This window comes from Eublepharis macularius, chromosome 4 (genome assembly GCF_028583425.1).
Source record: "Eublepharis macularius isolate TG4126 chromosome 4, MPM_Emac_v1.0, whole genome shotgun sequence".
Classification (NCBI taxonomy): domain Eukaryota; kingdom Metazoa; phylum Chordata; class Lepidosauria; order Squamata; family Eublepharidae; genus Eublepharis; species Eublepharis macularius.
In genome coordinates this window covers 128,697,235-128,721,910 of record NC_072793.1, presented here as the reverse complement: position 1 = coordinate 128,721,910, position 24,676 = coordinate 128,697,235, and the positions used below count along the sequence as shown (strand labels likewise).

General features: G+C 42.3%; 1 protein-coding gene across 4 annotated transcripts in view; it reads right to left on the bottom strand.

The window, feature by feature from the left end:
* RAD18 (RAD18 E3 ubiquitin protein ligase) overlaps nucleotides 1-24,676 on the bottom strand; it is a 182,116-nt gene that overhangs the window by 30,696 nt on the left and 126,744 nt on the right. Inside the window, exon 13 of one of the 4 annotated variants that reach the window (XM_054977686.1) lies at nucleotides 14,946-15,928. The exons of the other annotated variants lie outside the window; for them this stretch is intronic. Within the exon in view, the coding sequence (XP_054833661.1) occupies nucleotides 15,898-15,928 (31 nt within the window). The 3' untranslated portion in view covers nucleotides 14,946-15,897. Of the gene's footprint in view, nucleotides 1-14,945; nucleotides 15,929-24,676 lie in introns of those variants that run through there. 4 annotated transcript variants of the gene reach the window in all.

Below are 24,676 nucleotides of genomic sequence, written 5' to 3'. Positions count from 1 at the left end.
TCATGAGTGTTGCATTTTCCCGAGCAGATTGCTCTGCCCCGAACGCTACATCTTTAATGGTTTTCACTTCACTTTCAACTGAGCAAACCCTTTGACCGATTTCATTTAGCTTGTCAACAAAGGGCTTCATAGTTTCAACGACCGACTGTTTAACCACCTCTTCAAGAGATTCTCCCTTCCCTTGTAACGCCGCCAAAGCAGATTTGCTCACAGCAGGGCTCTGCTTTTTCGTCGCCATCTTAGGGGGGGGGGAGTCCGCCAACTAAGTTCCAAGACTCAGTGAAGGGGAATATATCCGAACCTTCTTAAGCTTCAACTCCCACCAATCCTTCGCATACGCTTAGAATGACAGAAGGGATTCGCTTACTTACAGGTTTTCATCTTAAATCTGCTTGTTGCCGTTCTCCATGGCCCGGCAGCACGCGATGTGCTGCGCAAGTCTGCCGGCCTCCATAGGAGCAGACGGGCAATTTACCCCCTGCATCGACTTCAGGGGGCTCTTCCCGCAGCACCCCGGACCCTGACCCCCTGACTGGGAGTCCTGGGGGTTAACCCTCGCAGGTCAACCACCCAGTCAGGCTGCTCGGCCGCTTCCTCCCGGACCTGCGGAGAGGAGCGTCCGACATGGCCGGGAAAATGAAAATGAATCTCAGCATGAAAGCAACATTCTAACTGAACTTAATGAACAAGATTTGGGGTTGGGGACGGGGGATATTCAGGGAAGTTTGTGTCCTTTGATTCAGTGTAAGGAACAAGGTAAGGAACTGTAGCCTGCAAAGGGGGGGGGGGCTTTTGTACAAAAGAGCTATTACACATATATGGGCTTTTTTAGATCTAGCCATATATATTTAGCCTTCTTCATTACCATAATTTGTATTATTAAAAATTTATAATACAACTGTGATGGTTTCCCCAAGACCTCAGAGTCAGGGCACTCTTTTTGGTGCTATAGGCAGAAAGTTCCTCACCAGCCACATTCCCTAGCATATCCCCTTCCAGCTCCACCAGTGTGCTCCCAATGGCAGGTGCAGGCTTCTTTACTGAGCTCCCATCATCTCCTCGCAGCTCATCTGAATAGGAGACTAGGGACAGAGAGTGGCTGTCTGGCACCTGGTCAATCCCATGTGCTGCACTCTTAGGGGGTCCTGACCAGCTGTGCTGCCATGGCTTCCTAGGGCTGCCTGCCCCCTTGGGCCCACCACTTCCGCTAAGCCTCGCCCTCCCAACAGTGTCCTGACCCGTTTTCCAGCCCAGCTCTGTTTTCTTCCAGCCAGGTGGTCAGAGGCACAGTGCTGCTCAGGCTCCATGGACTCACTGTCGGGACTGCAGCACTAGGATCTGAGTCAAGAGCCACAGTGTCAAGAGCTGCATTGCCACAGCAAATTTGATCAAGAAATTTTACAGAAAATGTTGCCGTATTCATGGACAGAAAATGAACTGTGTGCAAAACCAGAGGCTTGGATCCACTGGTAAAACAAACATCTCCCCACTGTCCATTCACAGAAATATTTTGAGGGACCCAGTGCACAATTTTAAATATACTGCATTGAGAGGATTCTCATTCCATTTGGGGCAAAGAGGAAAAGAAGAACATATCTACATGCAAACGGCATAATGAGAAAGTTGTATGCTACCTTTTAGTGGGCTGCCTGTTAAAATGAAGTAGTATTTGGCAAACAGTCTTAATATTAATACTTTGATTACTGCTTTTATTTCAACCAGGGATAGTGAGAAAGGTAGGGTATAAATATTCAAATATAAATTTTTGTTTTGTTTTTAAGAACTGTCCAAACAGAGCTAGATGCTTCCAATTACTATGACATAAGTAAAACAGAGAAGTGTGGTCTGTGCTTCTGTTCCCATTAAAATATGACACATTACATACTGTCTGGAGACAGAAGCTACAGCTCTTGACATCCTTTAAAAACAAATCAGTGTAGTTAAAAAAAATGTCAGCATCAGCTGCTCCTGAAAGAAAGTGCCTGGGAGATTCAATTTTGTGTCAAGATATTCTATATATGAATAAAATATTAATAAAAACAATAATTAAATATTAATGTATGTTAAGTTGTTTTTCAAAGGGTTACCAAAGAAAATAAATCAGGTTTGAGTGACCTATCAGTTACCAAAGTGAATTCAGAACAGCTCGCAGAACAATGTACCTTTGAATCCTTCTGTAAATAACTGTCTTAGCAAGCTGCTAGCAAAGTGTGCAGAAGACAAAAATCTTGGTCTACAGAAAGAATCCTTCTTCATAAACATGCAAGATCAGAGGATGTTCTGAGGTGGATCATTTGCTCTATGCACACCTTTGGTCCTGATTCTAGCAATGTCCCTCTACTTGAAATAGAAAAGATTTCATTACAGATCTTTTTAAAAGGATAGTGTTAGGAATGGAGTTACAATGTGCAAAGACACAGACGTGATTAAAAAGTGGAAGCAACCCCTGAAATTCACAACTGCTGTGTTCAGCATCAGTGAGGACAGTCATAGGTAAACAGCATTACAGGCTTAGAGGCTGACAAATAACCATCTACTTCTACTTTATTTGCACTATCAATTAAACCAACAGATTTCCACTTTCAATAAGATATGAACTCTTAACATTAGATTTCAATAACACGATCACCTTAGAGATGCTGCCAGGAACATTTACTACTACTACTACTACTACTACTACTACTACTACTACTACTACTACTACTACTACTTATAGGCTGCTCTTCTACACAGATTAGTGCTCACTCAGAAAAATTAACAAAGTCAGTGTTATTGTCAGATTGTGTTCTCAAGCCACAGCTACGCCATATTTTCCTGTTATAATCTGTAGTTATTTAGTTCTCTCCCTCCAGGCCCAGGTGCTGCCCAGGCTGCCTATATCCATGGGAACGAAGAACTCTTGATGTCCTCGCCTTCCCAGGCCTTCTAGACAGGACTAAGGGGGGAGGCTGGGAAGGGGTGTTTGAAGTGTTGTTACTTTCATTTTATGTGTCATTCTCAACAAAGCTTCGGTTCAGCCAAGGGCCTCAAGTCCTTGGATCATGGACCCCTGTATCCTGAGCATAATCTTCCAATAAACCTTTTGAAACCAAGAGACCTTGTGCTTCTTGCAGAAGTGGGGAGACGAACTCTAGATAACTGGGATTCCATAGTCTGACAGTTATTATCCCCACAATATAGCTGGGGAACTGGGGTTTACCCAAGGCCACCTGCTGAGGTCATAGCAGCAGTGGGATTCAAACCAATACAGTGCTGACTTGCCAGCCAAGCGCTTAACCGCTATGCTATGTGACATAAAACATTTGGAAAGGACAGCCAACACACCCATGGAACGAGTGCACTTAGTCAAGCACACTGGTGAGCCAACCCTGCAAATACTATACTTGACATAGTCAAGTCATAGTAGCCATATGCACATCCGTCCTCACTATAGTGATTTTCAGGAGTTTGATTACCATGAAAAAAATCCTTCTTTCTAACTTACCCTTTCCCTCCTTTTTTTCCTTAAAGGAAGGGTTTTAAAAATTATTTTATAAATAGGACTATGTGTGAAGCACATACATACACGAGTAAAAAAGAACCAGTTATACAGGGCCATCAACATGTGTAAGATGACATATGAAGACAGTTTAATTCAAAAGGTTAAGCAATTTTGCAGTGGGTTGGATCTTTCCATGCACCTCTCCTCCCAGCAGTCCTTCCAACCTCAGGAAAGTTTATTCCTGGGGTTGTGGGACCCAAATGAAGCTATATCCACACGGGTAGGTACAATGAGAAAGAGGAAGTGGTGAAATTGCTCCCCTCTTCTTATCAACAGAGTTTGTGGAGGGAAGAGGCAAAAAGGGCAATTTAATTTGTTCCTTACTACAGTTCTTGATCCATATACATCCTGCAACCTCCTTGCCCCCCAAAAAACTATACCAAGGTTAGAAAGGACTATGGTTGTTGTGGGTTTTCCGGGCTCTATAGCCGTGGTCTTGGCATTGTAGTTCCTGACGTTTCGTCAGCAGCTGTGGCTGGCATCTTCAGAGGTGTAGCACCAAAAGACAGAGATCTCTCAGTGTCACAGAGATCTCTCAGTGTGACACTGAGAGATCTCTGTCTTTTGGTGCTACACCTCTGAAGATGCCAGCCACAGCTGCTAGCAAAACGTCAGAAACTACAATGCCAAGACCACGGCTATAGAGCCCGGAAAATCCACAACAACCATCGCTCTCCGGCCGTGAAAGCCTTCGACACTATATTTAGAAAGGACTGTTCAGGAAAGTGTAAGGCAGGAAAGATCTGTGATCGTTAGTGCCTTTCATCAGCTTATTGCAGGATTCAACCCAATATATTCCACTTCATGCAACTTCTTAACATGAGCTCAGCCTATAACAGTTTAAAAATTACTACCTGTGTTGGAATAGCTCAGGTGTCATCACAAGGATAACCAGTGTTGGACCTACGTAATAACTGATCGAATGATAACTAGCTCTTTCAAAAAACTGCTTAAAATACATACAGGAGACCAATGTTACAGATATATGAGATCACAGGAACTCTCTTGTTGGATCAGGTCAATATTCACCTAATCCAGCACTTTGTTTCCAAATGTCAGCTAAATACCCTTGGAAGCTTACAGGCAAACAATGAAGGTGATCGGCTAGCCTGCATTTGGTATTCAGAGGAATATGTTTCTTTATAAAGTGCCTTTTATTTTAACATTTTATTCTTTAATTACAGTCATTTTTTAAAGAGATGCCACAAAGTTAATTACCTAGATCAGTATATGAATTTCTCCAGCTCAGATCAAGAGCTGCTTTTCTCAGAGGAATACTCAATCAGATCTGGAGCACGCAGAGTCAACATTCAACAGACCTGGTATCTAAAGACAGCTCATAAAAAATCAAGGAAAGAGTAGTTTGCCCATTATTATTTTCTCTTGAATATCAAAGTATTTGTCTGTAAATGTGTGTTTTAACGCTGAGCACCATCTTGATCATCTTCAAGTGGAAAAAGAGAAAAGAAATGTAGCAACTAAATAATAATTTCATATATTTAGCTGTCAACTCAACAGTCGTAGCTTCTATAAACTATATAATCCTTTTTTAAAATAGCACATGCTTTTAAAGATAGCTGGGGTATAACATTAACACCAAATAAATGTTAAAATGAATTTTGCCACCCATATATACAGGAATAATTTAAGTCAAGGTAGTCGATAAAAAGGTAGTGGAAGCAAGTCATTACGAGGTATCCGTTACTAATGATACATTCATCAGACAGACCACACAAATAAGTCAACAGCAAACAACGAGCTTTTAGAAAAATAGAAGTACTCTGCTGCTAGAGTCTTTTTGTTTGAATGGAATTAAGAGAATCCTTGAGTTACATACTGCAGTCAACACTTTTTCAGTTTAGTAGGAGGGTAAGTTTAATTTGTTGAAGTGTTTGGAGATTAGTTTAATAGCTTTTTTGGGGGGTGGGGGGAGCTCATTCTGGGATTTAAAGGATTAAGCCAATTTTTCTGGAACAAGGACTCAATTGCTGGGACCAGAGAGCTTAATTTTGTCTCAAAAGAAGACAGATTAATGAACAGTGATTGCATAAAGCTAGAGCATGTTCCAGTATATTCCTCTAGCTATGAAGCATTACATTAACAATATCTCGTAATAGGGTTTACCTGTGTGCTTTACTTTAGGAAGGATACTATAATTACAAATGTGTTATAACAAGTAAAAGGTATAACTATTTTAACTCTACAGCTTATAGGAATATCTAAATACCAAGTAAAGGAGTAAGAACATATTTCATCGTCGTCTTACATACTAATAGCCAAGAAGCCCCAACTTAAGGATACTTAAAGAGAGACTGGAGCCACTAACAGTCAAGACAGATCTTCCCATACACTGGAAAAACACTGCAAGTTTGCAGAAAAATCTAAAACCTTTTTTTAAATGAGGGTTTTTTTAAAAAAATGAAAAAGTTAAAAGGAGGACTTACAGCTGTAACCAGATGTCACAGTGGCTGTTGCTAGGCAATCATAACAGCCACTATTCCAGGATTGGTGTCTGTCAGTTAAAGGCAGGGGGAGGGGCAGGGCCCTTTCCAGGGCTGTTTTGGCTTTTGAGGGAAGATCATTGAGGACAGGCCCAGAAGCAACCACGGAATGACTCAATAACATGCAATTTGCATGACTTACCCAGGCCCAGCAGCTTGTTTTTGTTCAACAGCAGCTACCTCATGAAAGCCAGTCATTTAGTCATTAAAGTTTCAGACTAGAATCTCGTAGATCCAGATTCAAATCCCCACTCTGCTGTGGTCACAGGTGACCTTGGGCCAGACTCACATTCTTAGTCTAACCTAGTGTTTGCAAACTCCAGGTGGGCCTGGAGATCTCCCAGAATGAGAACTGATCTCCGGATAAGAGATAAGTTCTACTAGAGAAAATGGCTGCTTTGGAGAGTGGGTTATATGATATTGTACCTTGCTGAGGTCTCTTCCCTCCTCAAGTCCCTTTCCAGGATTCACCCCCTCTGGAAGCCTCTTTTCGAAAAAAGTCTTGCCCAGTGGGGCTTCAATCTGAGTCCAGGTATTTGGCCCATTTTGGCTACACCTACCCAAGTAATTGTTTTATGGAACTCAATCTGCAAGTGTCCTACCTTGCAGGGTTGACTATTTGTTTGACACCCAGTAGGGCTGGAGACATCTCTCAGTCTCACAGGTGAGGATTAATCAGAAAGACTGGTAATGTCTCATTACCCTGAGCAGTGAGGATTCACTCCCCAGTTCTGAGTGTTTTGGTCCTTGACCCCCTAATCCAGCCCTCTTGTTGGGGAGGGGGGGCGACATATGCTATAAATTGTCTTTTCCTGACAGCCCCAATAGATCCCGAAATATAATGCAGTGATGCATAACATTAATTTATGTTAACAACAATTATTTTAATTTTCAGGAGTTTTATAAATAAACTAAAAAGAAAATCAAACATAGAACACCTAGTAGACTGGTATGCTAGAAGCTAATCTGGAAACTAGCTTGTATACAAGAGAGGAGCCACTTTGTAGGAATTTTTAAGAAGAATGCTGAGACTTCAAAAGGCAATAAACTTCTGTAAGACACAAGATTATCGTGCATTTCAAAAGATTTTAAGTAAATTAAAGGGGCTATCAAGAAGTTCCAGTGCACATACTAAAATTTGTAAATCTCATCCTCTTGACAAGAATCCACATTAGCTGTTTATTGCAACTGACTGTAAATTAAATTAAAGTTGGACTAAATGGTAATAAAAGCCATTATCATTTATTGCTAGTATGCAGTATTGATCAAAGGATATTTTTCATACAGACACAACCACAGAAATATGCGCAAAGAGCTCTTTGGAATACCTAAAATGCTTCTTCACACATGCAGAGTGGGTTGCTGATTGCTCCTATTGGCTGCATACCTTTGGATTATCTCAAAGGCACTCTGGTCAAGAAGCAGGGAGTGGCCTCTGAGCTTGCTGACCAGAGTGGAAACACCTGCTGTTCATCAACCATCACTGCTGAGTACCTGTGCCTCTTTCCTGCAGGTATGCCATGTAGACCACAGCTAGTACCTGAGGCATGTCAAAGGGCTTTTGGCCTGCTAGTCTCATAGCTAGTAGCTCAGCAGTCTGTATGAGGAGCTCCAGCACCCTGGACATAATGGGAAGAAGCAGCGATATTGCTTGCCCACCATCTGCTGTACTGAGGCAGGGAGAACAACCCAGAGAGAAGAGAGTAATCTCTGGTTTGTTGTTGTGAGAGGAAGTGTGCCACTTCGTTTATTACCAGGTGAGAGCTGGGTTGTCAGAGGTGATCTCCGGGGTGGTGGTAAGAATCCCTAAGCTGGTTGTCCTGGAGGACTTCAACATTCATGTTGAGGCTGTCATGTCAGGAATGGCTCAAGATTTCATGGTCTTCATGATGACCAAAGGCTTATTTCAAGTAATAACCTCTCAGCGGCTGTTGAAACCATTGATCATGGTATCCGTCTGGACTGCATTTTCGGGCTGGGATTGGGAGGCACTGCACTGCAGTGGTTCTAGTCCAACTTGTAGAACAGGTTTCAGAAGGTAGTGCTGTTAAGGGACTGCTTTTGAACCCCTTGTGTTTTGGGATCCTGCAAGATTCCATCATATTGTCTATATTCTTTAACATCTGTGTGAGATCATCTGGAGTTTTGGGCTACGGTTGTCACCAAAATGAGGACAACACTTAGTTCTATTTTGTGCTTCCAGCTGATCCCAAAGAGGCTGTAGAAAATCTGAACTGGCACCTGGAGGCAGTTCTGGAGTGGACATAGGCCAATAAACTGAAGCTTAATCCTGAGAAGGCAGAAGTGCTACTGGTAAGCAGAAGGTCTGACCAGAGTGTCACTTATTCTGCATAGTATTGCACTCCCCATGATGGAACAGGTCCGTAGTCTGGGGATGCTGTCAGACCCAAGCCTACTGCTGGTTAAGCAGGTGCTGGCTGCAGCTAGAAGCGCTTTTTACCATCTTCAACTGGTTAGCCAGCAGCAGCTTTTCCTGAACAGAAAAAATATGGCCACTGTAGTGCATACCCTAGTTACATCTAGATAAGACTACTGAAATGCACTCTGTATAGGTCTCCCCTTGAGACGTGTTCAGGGACTTAGAATCATAGAATTGGAAAGGGCCTTACAGACCATCTAGAAGAACAGCCAACAGCATCTCCAACAAGTGTTCGTCCAGCTGCTCTTTGAAGATTGCCAATTAGGGGGAATCCACTACAATCCTGGCAGCTGATTCCACTGCTGGATTGTTCTTTAAGTGACAAAGTTTTTCCTAATATCCAGCCAGTAGCTTCCCTCCTGTAGTTTAAACCCATTATTTTGAGTCCTATCCTCTGTTGCCAAAAGGAACAGCTCCCTTTCCTCCCCTAAGTGACAGCCTTTCAAATACTTAAAGAGAGCAATAATGTCTCTCCTCAATTTCCTCTTCTCCAATCTGAACAATCCCAAGTCCCTCAATCTTTCCTCGTAGGGATTGGTCTCCAAGCTCCTGATCATCCTGCTTGCTCTCCTTCGCACCCATTCCAATTTGTCCACATCCTTTTTGAAGTGAGGTCTCCAGAACTGCACAGAATACTCCAGGTGGGGCCTGACCAATGTGGTATATAGTGGACCAATGATATCCTGTGATCTGGATGTTATGCTTCAATTGGTGCATAATGTTGCAGCCAGGAAGATGACTGGAGTGAGTTGCAGGGAACATATCACTATAGACTGACTCCCTATTTGTTTCCAAGCACAATGCAAAGTTCTGGTGTTGACGTTTAAAGCCCGTTACAGTTTGGGGCCAACATATCTGAAGTACCACCTAATGAACCCACCCAACCACTGCAGTCATATTCAGAGGCCCTGTTTTGGGTACCTCTGCCTTCTGAGATTTGGTGACAACCTGGGAGCTGGCCTTCTCAGTCATGGCACCAAAATTCTGGAACTCTCTCCCTAGGGAGATTCCCCTATCTCCTTCTGTTGCCATCTTCCACAAGCAAGTGAAGACTTCTTTATTTTGTTGGCATTCTTTCACTGACGACTCCTTTAATTGTTTTTATGTTGCTTTTATGTTTTTATTAGAGATGGGCAAGAAACAAACCATGGAACAAAATTCCGGATGGAACGGCTGTTTATAGTCAAAGAAACACATGTTCCATGGGGTTGTGTTTTTACGAAACAAACGATTTTCCTACCATTCCATTGCCGGTTCGGGAAGCCAGCCACTTTGGCGCCATTCAATGCATTGCCCAGGCAATGGTGGCAGTCTTTTGGTTGCCTCTATCAGGTTCTGTCTTGGGCATCACCCTGTAAGGGGCCGGCCTGCCTGACCTTGATACGGGGATGGCATCAGGGAATATGCAGGTTCCCGCTCTGGGGACAGGGGGGGGTCTACATCACCCTCGCTCCCTCTCATTCCCCTTGCAGGCCTGCTTCACCTGACAGAGTCCTGGCTGCCCTCCATGACAGCTGTCCCCATCCAGCTGCCGGTCTCACTCCTGCTCTTCCTCTCCGTCTTCTTTCCTCCACCTCCTCTCCACAGCTCTCTCATTCCCTCCCTCCCTCTCGTGCTCCCTCCTCCACTCCACCACACTCCTACACAATAACACCTCGCCATGTGGATGGACTTCCCTTATATCCTTTCTCTCATTCCTGGATCCACCTGCCAGCCACACCTCTTTTGCCCTCTAGCCTTGGCCAGGGCTGCCTCAAGCAGCTGCACCTGGGGTAGCTAGTCTGGCTGCTTTGGGCAGCTACAGCTGTGCTCTCTTGGCTGGCTGCCAAGCCTCCTCTGCTCAGAGCTTCAGGCAGCCTCAGCTGGCCTCTATTATTCCCTTGCTCCCTGTTCGCAGGTTGGGGCGTGGCCCTGTGCTGATTCTGCTGCCTTTCTCCTGGTAAGGTTGCTGTTACTGACTGGCTGGCTGATGGCTGGCTGTCCCTATTTCTTCTGCCTTCTCCCTCTGCCCTGGTCCCCTCCTGGCTGTCCTTACTTCCCCTGTCAGGACTCTTAATCTCTCACTGGAGGGTGGGGCTAGCTGGCTTCCACCTGCCCCTTCTGACCTTCTGTGGCTTGGGTGCTGCTCTGCCCTCCTGAGACTGGGGCATCTCTCTTTCTCCTTCTGTTGCCAGCTGCCTCCCCTCCCTCTCCTCTGGCAAGTTCGGGGGCTGGGCCCCAGACCCCGGACAGCCCCCAATCTGCCTCCATGTTTGATTGCCAGCTGTCCCTGCTACCGTGTTACTCAATTTGAGCTTTTTATATAAAAATGGAAAGCTCTGTGGTATTGGACATTGGGAATGTCAGTTTGTAGCCCCTCAAAGTAGCTGACAGCAGACACTTACTGTGAGGAGAAAATGACAGGAATGGGGGGACATGGATCATGCCTTTCTCAGGGTTCAATCTCTCTGAAACTTGGGGGGTCTTTAGAGGACAGTGAGGACTAGCTCCCCTGCAAATTTGGTGGATTTTGCTTGCAAAATGCCACTCCGATCCAAATTAAAACAAAACAGTTTGAATGTAAGCTGGATCTAAGGGCAGAAAGAGAGGAGAGGGAAGCAGAAGCTGCTCAAAATCGACGCTCTACAATGGCAACTCGCTGATTATGACTATGGACATTCGCAACTGTTACTACACCAGTTACCCAACATGTGCACGGACTGGGGCTACAGGACATATGTTCATCAGGAGTAAAATGGACATGGGAAGGAAGGAACAGACATGATTCTAGACACTCGCATGACCCCTTGTAATCCATCTTGTTTAGTTTGGCTGTGAGCGTGAAGGGGCCCATTCTGGGCTCCCTGGAACCACGAACCAGTTTGCGAATCGGCTCAAGTTTGGCAAAGTTCATGGTTCATGTTCCGTGAAACTGAATGAACAGTTCGTTTTCCTGGTTCGTGCCCATGTCTAGTTTTTATATGTATTTTAGCTCTGGTTTTAATTGTTTTAATGTGTTACTGTTCTTTTTGGTTGGTTTTAAAATACGATTTTATTATGTCTGTTTTAATTTCTTATCCTCCTTGGTGGCCCTTGTGAGGGCAGAAATTAATACTATCATTGAAGAACTTAAAAGTTCTATTTGGGAAGCCAGCAAAGCTTATATAAAGGGTGTCTGTATAAGTTTAATATCTGCACAGAAGAAAAAGAAAATGAAACTTAGACAAGATTGTATAAAAAAATCAAACATCTAGAAAATATCTATCAACACATTAAATCCAGATTAGTTCTGAAAGAGGAAAAAAATACATTGCTGAATTTAGATTTGGAAAAAATTCAAAAGAAACTATATTAGTCATTAAAAGAATGGAACTTTCACCACACAAACAAGAGATATATTGAAATAATTTGTAGTTCATTATAAAAATCTCTACTAATTCACAAAACCCAGATGACAACGATATTCAAAATTTCCTAAAGAAAGTCAATCTTCCAAAATTATCAGCTGAAGACAGACAAAGGTTAGATGCTAATATTACAATCCAAGAAATTCATGAAGTAATAAAAGCCTTGAAAAAGAATAAAGCTCCAGGCTTAGATGGTTTGACAGCTGAGTATTATAAATTATTTAATGAAATTATAGGTATACCTTTATAGAATATGATTAATAAAATTAAAAGAGTGGGAAAGTTTACGCAAACCTGGAGGAAAGGAAAACTGATAGTTTAACCCAAACCAGGGAAAGTCCAAATCTTAACTGCCTCTTATCGGTCAATAACATTACTGAACTGTGATTATAAAATATTTACTACAATTCTTTTGAGCAGGCTTAAGAAAATAATTGGCAAATATGTATCAGTAGATTAAAACTGGATTTATGCCACATAGGCAATTAAATGCAAACATACAGAAAGTCTTGGCACTAATGGAATATGTAAAAAAAACCCCATATTTCTGCAATCTTTTTGTTTTTAGATGCCAAAAAGGTCTTTGATAGGGTGGAATCTAGATGTTTAATTAAATGCCTTACACTGCAATCCTAAGATTTCAATGGGCTTAGACTGGAGTGACTCTTCTTAGGATTGCACTACTAATCACTTCGGCTTTGGTGAAAACTTCATAAACTGGAGAAGTATAATATACTCTGGTTCTGCTGCCAGACTGTGTATACATAGGGAGATTTCCCAATAGTTTGATAAAATAAAGGAGTAAAACAAGAGTTTCCTCTATCAGCATTATTATTCACTCTTTATGTAGAATGCTTTGCAGCTTGAATCCATCAAATGCCTAATATAAAGGGAATAACCATAAATATTGTTACAAATTACATTTATATGATGATGATATTACAATGTTTTTAATTAATATTAAAAATTCAAGCAAGATATTTGAGGATATGATAGAAGAATTTAGAAACATTTCTGGTTATAAAATTAACATTGCTAAAACGGAGGCTCTTATTGTATACGTGGCCTACTAAAAAAACGTAAGAGAACCCATGTTGTTAAATATCTTGGTATTTATTTTTCAGAAAACAGTAAAGATTTGTATCACTTGAATTTTGAGGAAGTCATGAAGGAAATTAAAAAACTATTATCCACCTCGCCACAGCTAAAATTAACGTTGCTAGGTAAGAAATTTAATAAACGTGTCAATATTACCTAAACTCATTTTTTTATTTTGGAATGTTCCTGTATTGATATAGGAACCAGAGCTTTAAAAAATACAAAAATGTTTATCTAATTTTATCTAGAATTAAAAGAGACACAGGATAAATTTTCAAGATGCCCAGAATAACATCGTAAGAAAATCCCCAATGTTCAAAAGTATTACTATTTGGCTAGAACAGACTGGTTAACTAAATGGATAAAAGAAGATAAAGTCACAACACTGACTCTAGTTGAGCAATATTTTGTGACAATACCTTTGAGAATCTGGATTTGGTTAAATAAAAGAGATAAATATAGTTATTATGCTAAGGATAATTTTGCTATCAATACGTTAGAAAATGCCTGGATAAATGTTAGACCAAAATTAAAAGTTAGACCAAAATTAGCTCCTGGAATATCACCGCTGGCTTCTGTTATAAGATCTAAAGAGTTTAGCCAAGCTGCAAAAGAAGGAAATTTTAAAATCTGGGATGATCTGAAGGTGTTGGATTATAAATTTTTAATCCCTGATGGACAAACAGTTGTTACATTTGCAGTTGTTACATTTGCTTAAAGATTATAGCAATGGGCAAATTTCTTGATTTCAGTGTCTATAGGTTAAAAGTATTTCTACAAACATCATATAATCTTCTATTAGATGCTGATAGTAAATGGCAGAAAACATTTGTTTAACTCTGGATGAAAGATTTGAAAGTCCTAATATGTTCAGCAGTTTGGGCATTAGTGTTAAGAAGCGGTTTAAACTTCTCAGTAGACCTTTATGCCAAAGAAAATTTAATAAAAATGTTATCTTTTTATCTTTTTATTACTTTATTAAAACAGAAAACAGCATTGGATTGTAGAAAGAATATCAAAAGAAGACTATATAACAGAAAGTAACATTAAACAGTAAACATAATATCAAAACAAAATATGTAACCAAGTATTAAAACTACATAATATAACAAAAAGTAACATTAAAGAAATAATATCAAAATAATATCAAAAACAATATATAGCAGATTATTAAAACTATATAACATTTCTTCTCTCCATCCCTTCACTTAATTATGTTAAAATACATTATACTTGCCATTTTATATTCAGCATCTTTTCTTTTATAAAAATTTTATATCAGTGGCACTTATCTTCCCACAAATTAGCAAAAATATACCAAGAGGCTAATGGGGATTATCAGGTATGTGGGGCTACCAGTGCTAACTTTATACACATCTGTTGGGAGTATATGAGAGCAGTAGGGTTCTGGAATATGATCAGTACAGTTATCTCTAAAGGTATAAGGAAAGAGTTCCCATTATCCCCCTAAGGGTTTTTTTTAATTAAACCATTCCCTTCTAAAGGTGCTTGTGAATTTGTTCTTAATGTTGTAACATCTGCAAGGTTAATTTTTGCACAGAATTGGAAGAAGAATATAATCTTGAAGAAAGAGGATGTTAGAGAAATTAGAAGAATGTATTCGTTTACGTAAATTGTTTGCTATATAGCCAAATGTCAGATAAATTTGGAAAACTGAATGTTTTTCTGATCAGAATGAGAAATTAATTTCGAGTGTGTATAACTGCTGTATAATAGTTTTGTAATTTGCATTTTAGAATTTTGTATTAGTTTAATTTTTAATTAAAATTTAAAGGAAAAAATTAAAAAACAATTCCTCCCAAGCCACAGTGTAACCTCATTGATAAGATATCAATTTTAACCATGAGAGAGGGGGGAAAAATCTTCAGCACCATAAACAAGGATTGGCACATCTGGCCAGATACATGTACCTAAAATCACAGTAAAACACCTAAAGAAAATGGACAGTTGCACTGCTGACATCTTTTCTTTCGTGTGAGGGCAAAAAGTATAATAGAGAGGGCTGAAGATGAAACAATGCCGAAAAGCAAAATGTTCCTGGATTTTCGCTAGATTCCAGCATTGTCCATCAATGCAGCACACAATCTCCTGTGGCACTAACTGCAGGCAGTGGAGAGGGAAAGTATGAGACTCAAGACCCTATCTTCTTGAAAATGCACACAAAGTGAGTCAATATATCTGATTGCCTTTTCACTAGCAAGCTGCCCATACTTTCTTGCTGAGATTTGCCTCCCCTTTTGGTAAATTATATTGTTTAGCATTAAACCGCCCAGATTTCAGGTCTGATTAGGCACTTTCTTGACCACGAAGCAGTAATGGGATTAAATTGCCATTACAGTCTAGGTTGGTCACTGGCACCTGGTGTCTTTCAGATAAAGTCATTCATTCTGAAATTTCTATCCCATCTGTCTAATATTTAACTACAGCTGATTATGAAAAAAAATTAAAAGCAACAGTAGCTCTGACACTGTCTCTCTCCTAGCAACTAGTTCTCAGAAAGAAGACACAGAGAAGAAGCAGATGTTTACCTTAAAATTTAGGCTATTTTTAATTCTTCTAATTTAATACAAGTAATTAACACAGAACGACAGAGGTTTCTGGCTCCACTTCACTGGTGTAAGAATAGATTTTAGTGGCCATTTGTTTAATGAATTGATTACTGGGCAGTCATTCAGATACCATCAGGAAATGGCTATCAAGAGCATTTTTATATATTGACCAAGTAATATAATGTTATTATATGCACTATGAAGTTGGGGGGGGGGGAGATTCAGAGCAACATATTTGTAAATTCATATCTCAACCAAGATAAACCTAACAAAAAGAGGCTATCAATTTTTAACTCCATGAAGAAATAAATTATGGCATGGCTCATACATGCAGCAGGATGAGAAGATATAATAGCTGGTATCACTCAGAGTGCTCTCCCATATAAAACTGCCTGAAAGAAACAAAAAATTAATGTATCTAAGGCAAAGTAGTATGTCCATTCTCCTCATGCTGTGAATTTTCTATTTACATTTTCCCCCTATAGAACATTCAAACAGTAATCTCCACAGTTTAGTCTCAATTATTACAGCTGATCCTTCCACTTAAGGACTCCATTCTACCGAATGTGTAGATCCAGGCCTGTGCAGCTGCATGTGAGGATGAGATTCTTAAATACTACAATATGGAATTGACTCAGCAATATATGTGAGGAGCATCTTTTCCTGTTTCATAAATGTGCTAGAAATCACACACCAGCATGGAACCTATTTGGGGAAGACAGATGTGGGGGGAAAGAATTTCTGAGATCTTCATGTCTGAAAGGTACTCTTTTAGCCCAAACAGGAAACAAAACAAAAAGTGGTACCTGAATTCAATAGGAACTTACAGTTTCTAGCAACAAGTACATTTGTCTAAGGTAATCAAAGTTGACATGGCCCATAAAGGCAACTGCCTCTCAGTATTTGGATACAGATTTCTGTTTGAGCTGTTATTTTTACAACCCCCACCCCTGACTGCTGCTTTCACTGTTCTCCAGTGCAAGGTTTCTGCTTAGAAATGGTTACTGGCTAGAATGGGGGGGGGCAAGAACACATAAGGATACCTCTTCTGCAGTGTTGGGAGGGAGGTAGAAATGTCTTCAGTTATGTTGGAGAAATTATAAACTGTCTTTAACAACCAACCATGGATAAAAGTACAGTCACCTGAGAGACTTGATTCTCTTCCATTAAATTTAATGGAAATTTAATGGAAGAGAGCCTGAAAGTTCAGGAAAACTGATACGACTTTTGATGCAACAAGATAAAGTAAATAATACAGGAAAAGGTTAAAATTCAAATCTGGCAATAATTTTTAGCATGTCACGTCACAGTTATTACGGGGTCCCCATCAATAAATGAAGCTGTGAATTCTAAAACAGAAGAACTGCAATTATAAATCATAGTATGTTTATCTGGTACATAGATAGAGATATCACTGTTATATTGTATTATGTGATTAGCTTGGACTCAATGCATTCATTAAGGATCAATCAGTATGGAACTCTAATTTCTAAATGGGTTCGAAGACACATGCTAGACTATTAATATTCATATCAATATGAAAACAAAGGATCAGAGGCCAAAACTGTTCCACTTTACATGAACTGGATGCAGCGGGAAGAATTTAAGGATATGGATAGCTTTTACCAATGGCAGGGTGAAGACATTCCCTTCATGGTTCTCTTTCAAGCTGTCCAATTATATTAAATGAATGCATTAGATATGTTATATATATAACATTCTAGAATGGGAAAGAATGAAAGCCCTTCAGCATCTGAGAAACAGTGGCTTATTCTTGCGTTTCTTTTCTCTTCCTTCTCAATTCTAAAGGCTGAAAATATTGAGAATTATCTCAAATATACTGAGAAATATATCACACAATATATTTTTTCTTCATAGTTTCAATTCTAAGTATTACTTTCAGTTACTGATGCATAAAAAAATCAAACTCTTGTCAAGTTATTAACACCTTTTACAATCCAATATAAAAATTTAACCAAATTCAACTGAAAAATCAACAGCTTTGGGGAATACATTAAACTTCTGAACCGATATCATTCTCTCAAGGAAAGTACAGATAAATGAATACTTGTATTGCCAAGAGGAACAATAAAAAAAATCACAGCCGAATATAACTCTTGAGAAGTAAGAAATAACATACAAATATTTTCCATTTTGGCCTGAAGTAATTTCCTTCCATTTCAAAACATGTTTGAAGCGCAACAAAATAAAAGCAAATAATACATCTTCATGTCCAGTGTCAAAGTACAGTGCTGCCCTAAGTAAGTTTTTCCAATAATGTGTTCTTTTAGATTTGACTTGTTTTACAATTTAGAAACAAATACTAGAAGAATAGTCAGAAGGACTAGTTACCACACACACAAAAGTGTGTTCTACTAAGAATAGGTCCTTTGGAATGACTTAAAAGAGTAGTTTCAGAGGTGCCTTCACGCCCTGCATTCAAGAAGGCACATTAAATGGTTATTTCAGAGGGCATTTGACAGAAGGTAAACTGGTAGTGTTTTGTTGATGATCTTACACTGTTTTTATGTGTTTGCAATTAATTGTTGCCTTGTTAGTTGTCCTGTATCTAGGGAGACAAGACAGGATGGGAAAAGAAGGAGTTAGTGATTTAGTTAGAAAGAAATGGGTGTGCTACATCCTCTGTTTTAATGGACATCCTGTACTCTGGACAAGAGGCTACTGTTAGGACAGAATAGGGGGAAACAGAATGATTTCCAACTGGCATGTCAGACAAAGATGTATTTTATCTCTTTTTCTGTTCAATCTATATGCGAAACATGTTATACAGAAAGTTGGATTTTGTTTAGATGGAGGTGTAATGAAAATTGGTGAAAGGAACATTAACAATTTGAGATACGCAATTGAAACCACGTTACTGGCAGAAAATAATGACATGACAAGGTTAAAGGAGAAAGCACAATTATAGCTGAAAGACAAAAGTAATGATTACTAAGGAATTACACAGTATTAATGTTGACAATGAAGAAACTGAAATGATTAAAGATCTATTCTTTGACTCGATCATCAAACAAAAGGGAGAAAGCAACCAAGAAATCAGAAGATTGAGACTTGAAAGGGCAGCCATAAAAGAACTAGAAAAGATCCTTAAGTGTAAGAAAGTGGCACTGAGGGCCATGATAAAAATAATTAATACTATGGTATTCCCCATTACTATGTATGGCTGTGAAGTTTGATAATGAAGAAAGCTGACAGGAAGAAAATTGATTCATTTGAAATGCGGTGTTGAAGAGTTTTAAAGATACTAGGGACAACCAAACAGGTTAATAACTGGGCTTTAGAGCAAGTCTGAGAGTTTGGTGTAATGGTTAAGAGCGGCAGGGCTCTAATCTGGAGAGCTGGGTATGATTCCCCACTCCTTCACTTGAAGCCAGCTGAGTGAACTTGGGTCAGTAACAGCTTGTTCAGAGCTCTCTCAGCCACACTCACCTCACAGGGTGATTGCCGTGAGAATAATAGTAACATTCTTTGTAAATTGCTCTGAGTGCCCATTATATAAATAGCAGCTAAAATGACTAAACTGAGGCTATCATACTGTCCGGCACTGCCGGACTCGGCCCCGGGGTCGGGGGTGCCGCCCTCCCCCGGGCCCTCCGACCCCCACCCCCTTACCTGGCTGGCGACGCGGGGGGAGCGAGGCCCAGCCCCGCGGAGGGCCCCCCACGCCACCGAAGACCGGGGAGAGGACGCCCGGGACAGCCGCGGCGACCGGGAGGTCCGCAGCGAAGATGCCGGCCACGACAAGGCGGCTTGCCGCGGCGGCGGAGGAGGCCGTGGCGAAGACATCGGCCACAGCGAAGACGCTGGCCACGGCAGCAGGGGAGGCCACGGCCTGGGCCACGGCAGCGAGCCCAGCCACCGCAGCCCGACGGAGCCTCGAGCCGCGGGGACCGGAGCCGCGGCAGCAGGCGCAACCAGCCGCACCTGAGCCAGCCAGGGGAGGGCCGGGGCGGGGGAGGGAATCCGGGGGCGGGGAAACCCAGCGGGATTGGCCCCAGAGGAAGGAAGACAGGGGAGGAGGCGAACCAGGGCTGCTAGCTGGGACACGGAAGGGTGGAGGATGGCAGGATTGGTGGAGGTGGTGGGGAGGAAGCTATAAGAGGGCAGCTCCCAAGGACGCCAGGGAGGAAGTGGCTGGAGCGACTGGGAGAGAGCCGAGAGAGACGGCGACGCAGAAGCCAGAGCTCAGCAGGGAGAGACGGTGGAAGCCGGGTGCCTTAAACTCCCACCTCTCACCCATATCTGAGGCCGAGGGAGCCGCCCTCTGCTGGACCACGACGGCGGAAGGAGGGAGCGGCGCGGGGGCCGGAGCGGGCGCTCACACATACCTTAGTCATGAGAAGACAAGAGTCACTGGAAAAGACATTAATTTTAGGAAAGGTGGAAGGCAGTAGGAAAAGAAGGCCCAATTTGACATTTCTTGACTCAGTAAAGGAGGCCATGGCCTTCAGTTTGCAAGACCCAAGCAAGGCTATCAATAATAGGACACTTTGGAGGTAATTAATTCATAGGGTTCCCATAAATTGGAAGCAGCTTGACAGAACATAAGATACACAAGTTCAGTGATACTCACTCAGTGGCTTGGGAGCCACATGCGGCTATTTGACATGAAAAGTGAGCAAGGTCATTGCCCGGTAGTGGTTGGCAGCTGGCTTCCTACTTAAAACTAGGGGTGTGCAAAGGCACACTGTTTCGGGATTCTCGTTTCGGGTATACCCGAAACGAGAATCTGTTTCGGCAACAGCTAAATCCGAAACGACAAGCCGTTTCGGGTTTAGTGGTTCAGGTATCGTTTCGGGGTGTTTCAGGTTTCTTTTCAATGGGAAAATGTCTCCGTCTTCCCGGACGCCTGGGGGAGGCATTTTCCCACCAAATCAAGCCAAAATTAGAGGGGACCTTCCTCTAACTCCTCTCTAAAAACCACCCAAGTTTCAGACCGATTGGACTTTGGGAGGCCATGTTATGGCCCCCCCAAACCAGGTCCCCCTATCCTTGCCTAAAAAAGGGAAACGTGAACGTATTTTTAGCTTGCTGCTGCTAATCTTCATTATTTCCTATGGGGAAAAAATGAAGAGGCAGGCTTGTCTTGCCAGGGGTGGCATTTTGTATGCAAAATGCCCCCCAACCCTCTGGGGCTCTTCTCCCACCTCTACTCCCACTCCCCACCAAGGCTCAGCCTGCTGCCACTTGGGGGGGGCATTTCATGGCCTACCAAAGTAGGTGCTCTCAGCCCCCAAAGTCCACCCCCTACAGCCCCACACATACCCAATTCTCCCCCAGCTGCCACACACAGATCCAAATCCCCACAGTAGCTCCTCACAGGCCCAAATCCAGCCCCAGCAGCCCCACACAATCCCAGGAACAGGCTGGCCAGCCTTCTCCCTTTGTTTCCTATGCTGTGAACTATAACACTCTGTTTTCCAGAGCAAATGTGCACAGCCCAGGGGTGCCACAATGGTGGACACACTTCTGAGTGCCAGCTTGTCCCTGTGAAAGAGCACCTGAACCACAGACATCCTCCCTCAAATTCCACCACCACCTACAGAGATGGCTGGCCAGCCAGCCCCATTGTTCTCTATGATGGGAACCAACTGGACAACAAAGAATAAAACAAGAACAACACAAAATAAATTTTTTAAAAAATTATTTTCTCACTTTCAAAGTACAAGTAGGCAAAGCATTATGACACATTACACCAGCAGTCCCCCACACAGAAAAATAACACGACTCACTTTACATCAGAGAATCACAAAAACACAATTCCTGTCAAAAACACTTTATTTCTTGAACAGCTTTAGGTTACACAGCAGGGGGGCACACCAAAGGGTATGCCAGAAGTATCTTACACAAAAACAACACAACTCACTTCACATTAAAGAATCACCCGAAAACACAATTGCTTTCAAAAACACTTTATTTCTTTAACTGTTTTAGGTTACACAGTAGGAGTGCACAACAGGGCATGAAAGCAGCGTACTACACAAAATAATACAGCCCACTTCACCTTTTTTGACAGCAATTGTGTTTGAGTGATTCTCTGATGTGAAGTGAGTTGTGTTATTTTTGTGTAGTAGACTGCTTTTACGCACTGTTGTGCCTTCCTACTGTGTAACCTAAAGCAGTTAAAGAAATAAAGTGCTTTTGACAGCAATTTTTGGGGTGATTCTTTAATGTGAAGTGAGTTGTGTTATTTTTGTGTAAGATACTGCTGCTATGCCCTTTGGTGTGCCCCCCTGTTGTGTAACGTAAAGCTGTTCAAGAAATAAAGTGTTTTTGACAGGAATTGTGTTTTTGTGATTCTCTGATCTTAAGTGAGTCATGTTATTTTTCTGTGTGGGGGACTGCTGGTGTAATGTGTCATAATGCTTTGCCTACTTGTACTTTGAAAGTGAGAAATGTTTTTTTAAAAACTTTGTGTTGTTCTTGTTTTATTCTTTGTTGTCCAGTTGGTTCCTATCATAGAGAACAATGGGGCTGGCTGGCCAGCCATCTCTGTAGGTGGCGGGGGAATTTGAGGGAGGATGTCTGTGGTTCAGGTGCTCTTTCACAGGGACAAGCTGGCACTCAGAAGTGGGTCCACCATTGTGGCATCCCTGGGCTGTGCACATTTGCTCTGGAAAACAGAGTGTTATAGTTCACAGCATAGGAAACAAAGGGAGGAGGCTGGCCAGCCTGTTCCTGGGATTGTGTGGGGCTGCTGGGGCTGGATTTGGGCCTGTGAGGAGCTACTGTGGGGATTTGGATCTGTGTGTGGCAGCTGGGGGAGAATTGGGTATGTGTGGGGCTGTAGGGGGTGGACTTTGGGGGCTGAGAGCACCTACTTGGGGAGGCCATGAAATGCCCCCTCCAAGTGGGAGCAGGCTGAGCCTTGGGGCTGAGCCTTGGTGGGGGGTGGGAGGAAAGGTAGGAGAAGGGCTCCTGAGGAAGAAAAGCCTCTGTTATTTCCCAGCTGGAAATAGTGGAGGAAGGGGAGGAAGAGCACCTACTTTGGGAGGCCCCCCAAGTGGGAGCAGGCTGAGCCTTGGTGGGGGGTGGGAGGAAAGGTAGGAGAAGGGCCCCTGAGGGTTGGGGGCATTTTGCATGCAAAATGCCACCCCTAGCAAGACAAGCCTCTGTTATTTCCCAGCTGGAAATAGTGCAGAAAGGGGGGGGGAAGAGCACCTACTTTGGGAGGCCATGAAATGCCCCCCCCCAAGTGGGAACAGGCTGAGCTTTGGTGGGGGGTGGGAGGAAAGGTAGGAGAAGGGCCCCTGAGAGTTAGGGGCATTTTGCATGCAAAATGCCCCCCCTAGAAAGACAAGCCTGCCTTTTCATTTTTCCCCCATAGGAAACATGGAGATCAGCAGCAGCATCCACAACGTAAGAGATCAGCAGCAGCAAGCAAAAACCTTTCCCTTTTAGGCGAGGACGGGGGACCTATTTTGGGGGGCCATAACTTGGCCCCCCCAAAGTCCAATCTTTCTGAAACTTGGGGGGTTGTTAGAGGGGAGTTAGAGGAAGGTCTCCACCAAGTTTGGCTTGATTTGGTGGGAAAATGCTTCCCCCAGGCTTCCGGGAAGCCTGGGGGAGGCTTTTCCCATTGAAATGCATTACTAAAACAAGCTGAAATACCAAAACGTTTCGGAAATCGCGGTTTCGGATTACCCGAAACGTTTCGGGTTTTCTGAAACATTTCGGGAAACCCCGAAACAACGCGAAACAGGTTGTTTCGGGGGGTTTTCGGGTATCATATACCCGAATTGCACACCCCTACTTAAAACAAATGCTGCTGACCAGAGTGAAGGATAGGAAACCTGTGAGCCTCCCTGAACTGCTAGCCTCATTCCAGGAATGGAAGGGGCTATTCTCTCTAACTGTCCACCCTCCCACCTCTATGCTCGCATTTCAACACTGGGGCAGGAGGAAAGCATGCTTACTGCAAAAAAGGCGTGGAATAACCTGGCTTTTCCCGATGTAACACTTCCAGAAATATAGGTCCTAAGACCAACGGGAAAACAATTATTTATCAATCATATATTACATATACATAATCATTATTTTAATATAGCATATTACAATATTGCAGCCAATTTTTATCTTCGTTTTACAAGTTTCAGCATATAATTTATATTACATATATCATTCAAGAATCCTCCCCAGGAGGATCAAGGGGTGCAGTGGCAAATTAATGACTTGTACTGTATCAAAGTCCTTTCAGGAGCTAGTTAAACAAGTTCATGGTTTGTTCCAAGATGAAAAGTGGAACCTTCAATGGTGCCCGGAACTAAGGCCGGCAATTTCCAACTAGTTCTTCGTCCCCACGGACTTCCTCAGGAGCAACCATTTACAACCATCCAAAGTCATTTAACAGGCACACCGTCAGTTCACCCAATGACGTGGAGTTTTCCACGTCATTGGGTGAACTGACGGTGTGCCTGTTAAATGACTTTGGATGGTTGTAAATGGTTGCTCCTGAGGAAGTCCGTGGGGACGAAGAACTAGTTGGAAATTGCCGGCCTTAGTTCCGGGCACCATTGAAGGTTCCACTTTTCATCTTGGAACAAACCATGAACTTGTTTAACTAGCTCCTGAAAGGACTTTGATACAGTACAAGTCATTAATTTGCCACTGCACCCCTTGATCCTCCTGGGGAGGATTCTTGAATGATATATGTAATATAAATTATATGCTGAAACTTGTAAAACGAAGATAAAAATTGGCTGCAATATTGTAATATGCTATATTAAAATAATGATTATGTATATGTAATATATGATTGATAAATAATTGTTTTCCCGTTGGTCTTAGGACCTATATTTCTGGAAGTACTGCAAAAAAGGGGCAGGAGGAAAGCAAGCTTACTGCAAAAAAGAGAGTAAAACTACCCCAACAGCCATCCAAGAAAAGACCTCTTTCTGTGTGGGATGGGTTTATTTCCCTTTCTCCATAGCCAGCTGGTCCTCCCCTGGGCACCTTGACAATCTCACTGTCTCACCCCACCTGCTGTGCCTCATGCTGAGGAGAGAGCACAAAGGCAGAGGGGGAAGCCCTTCCCTTCCCTCCAAATACACAAGGGCTGGCTAGGATGCAGCAGAGGTGGGGAGAGACAAACCTACACGTGTAGAGGTATGTTACAAAGT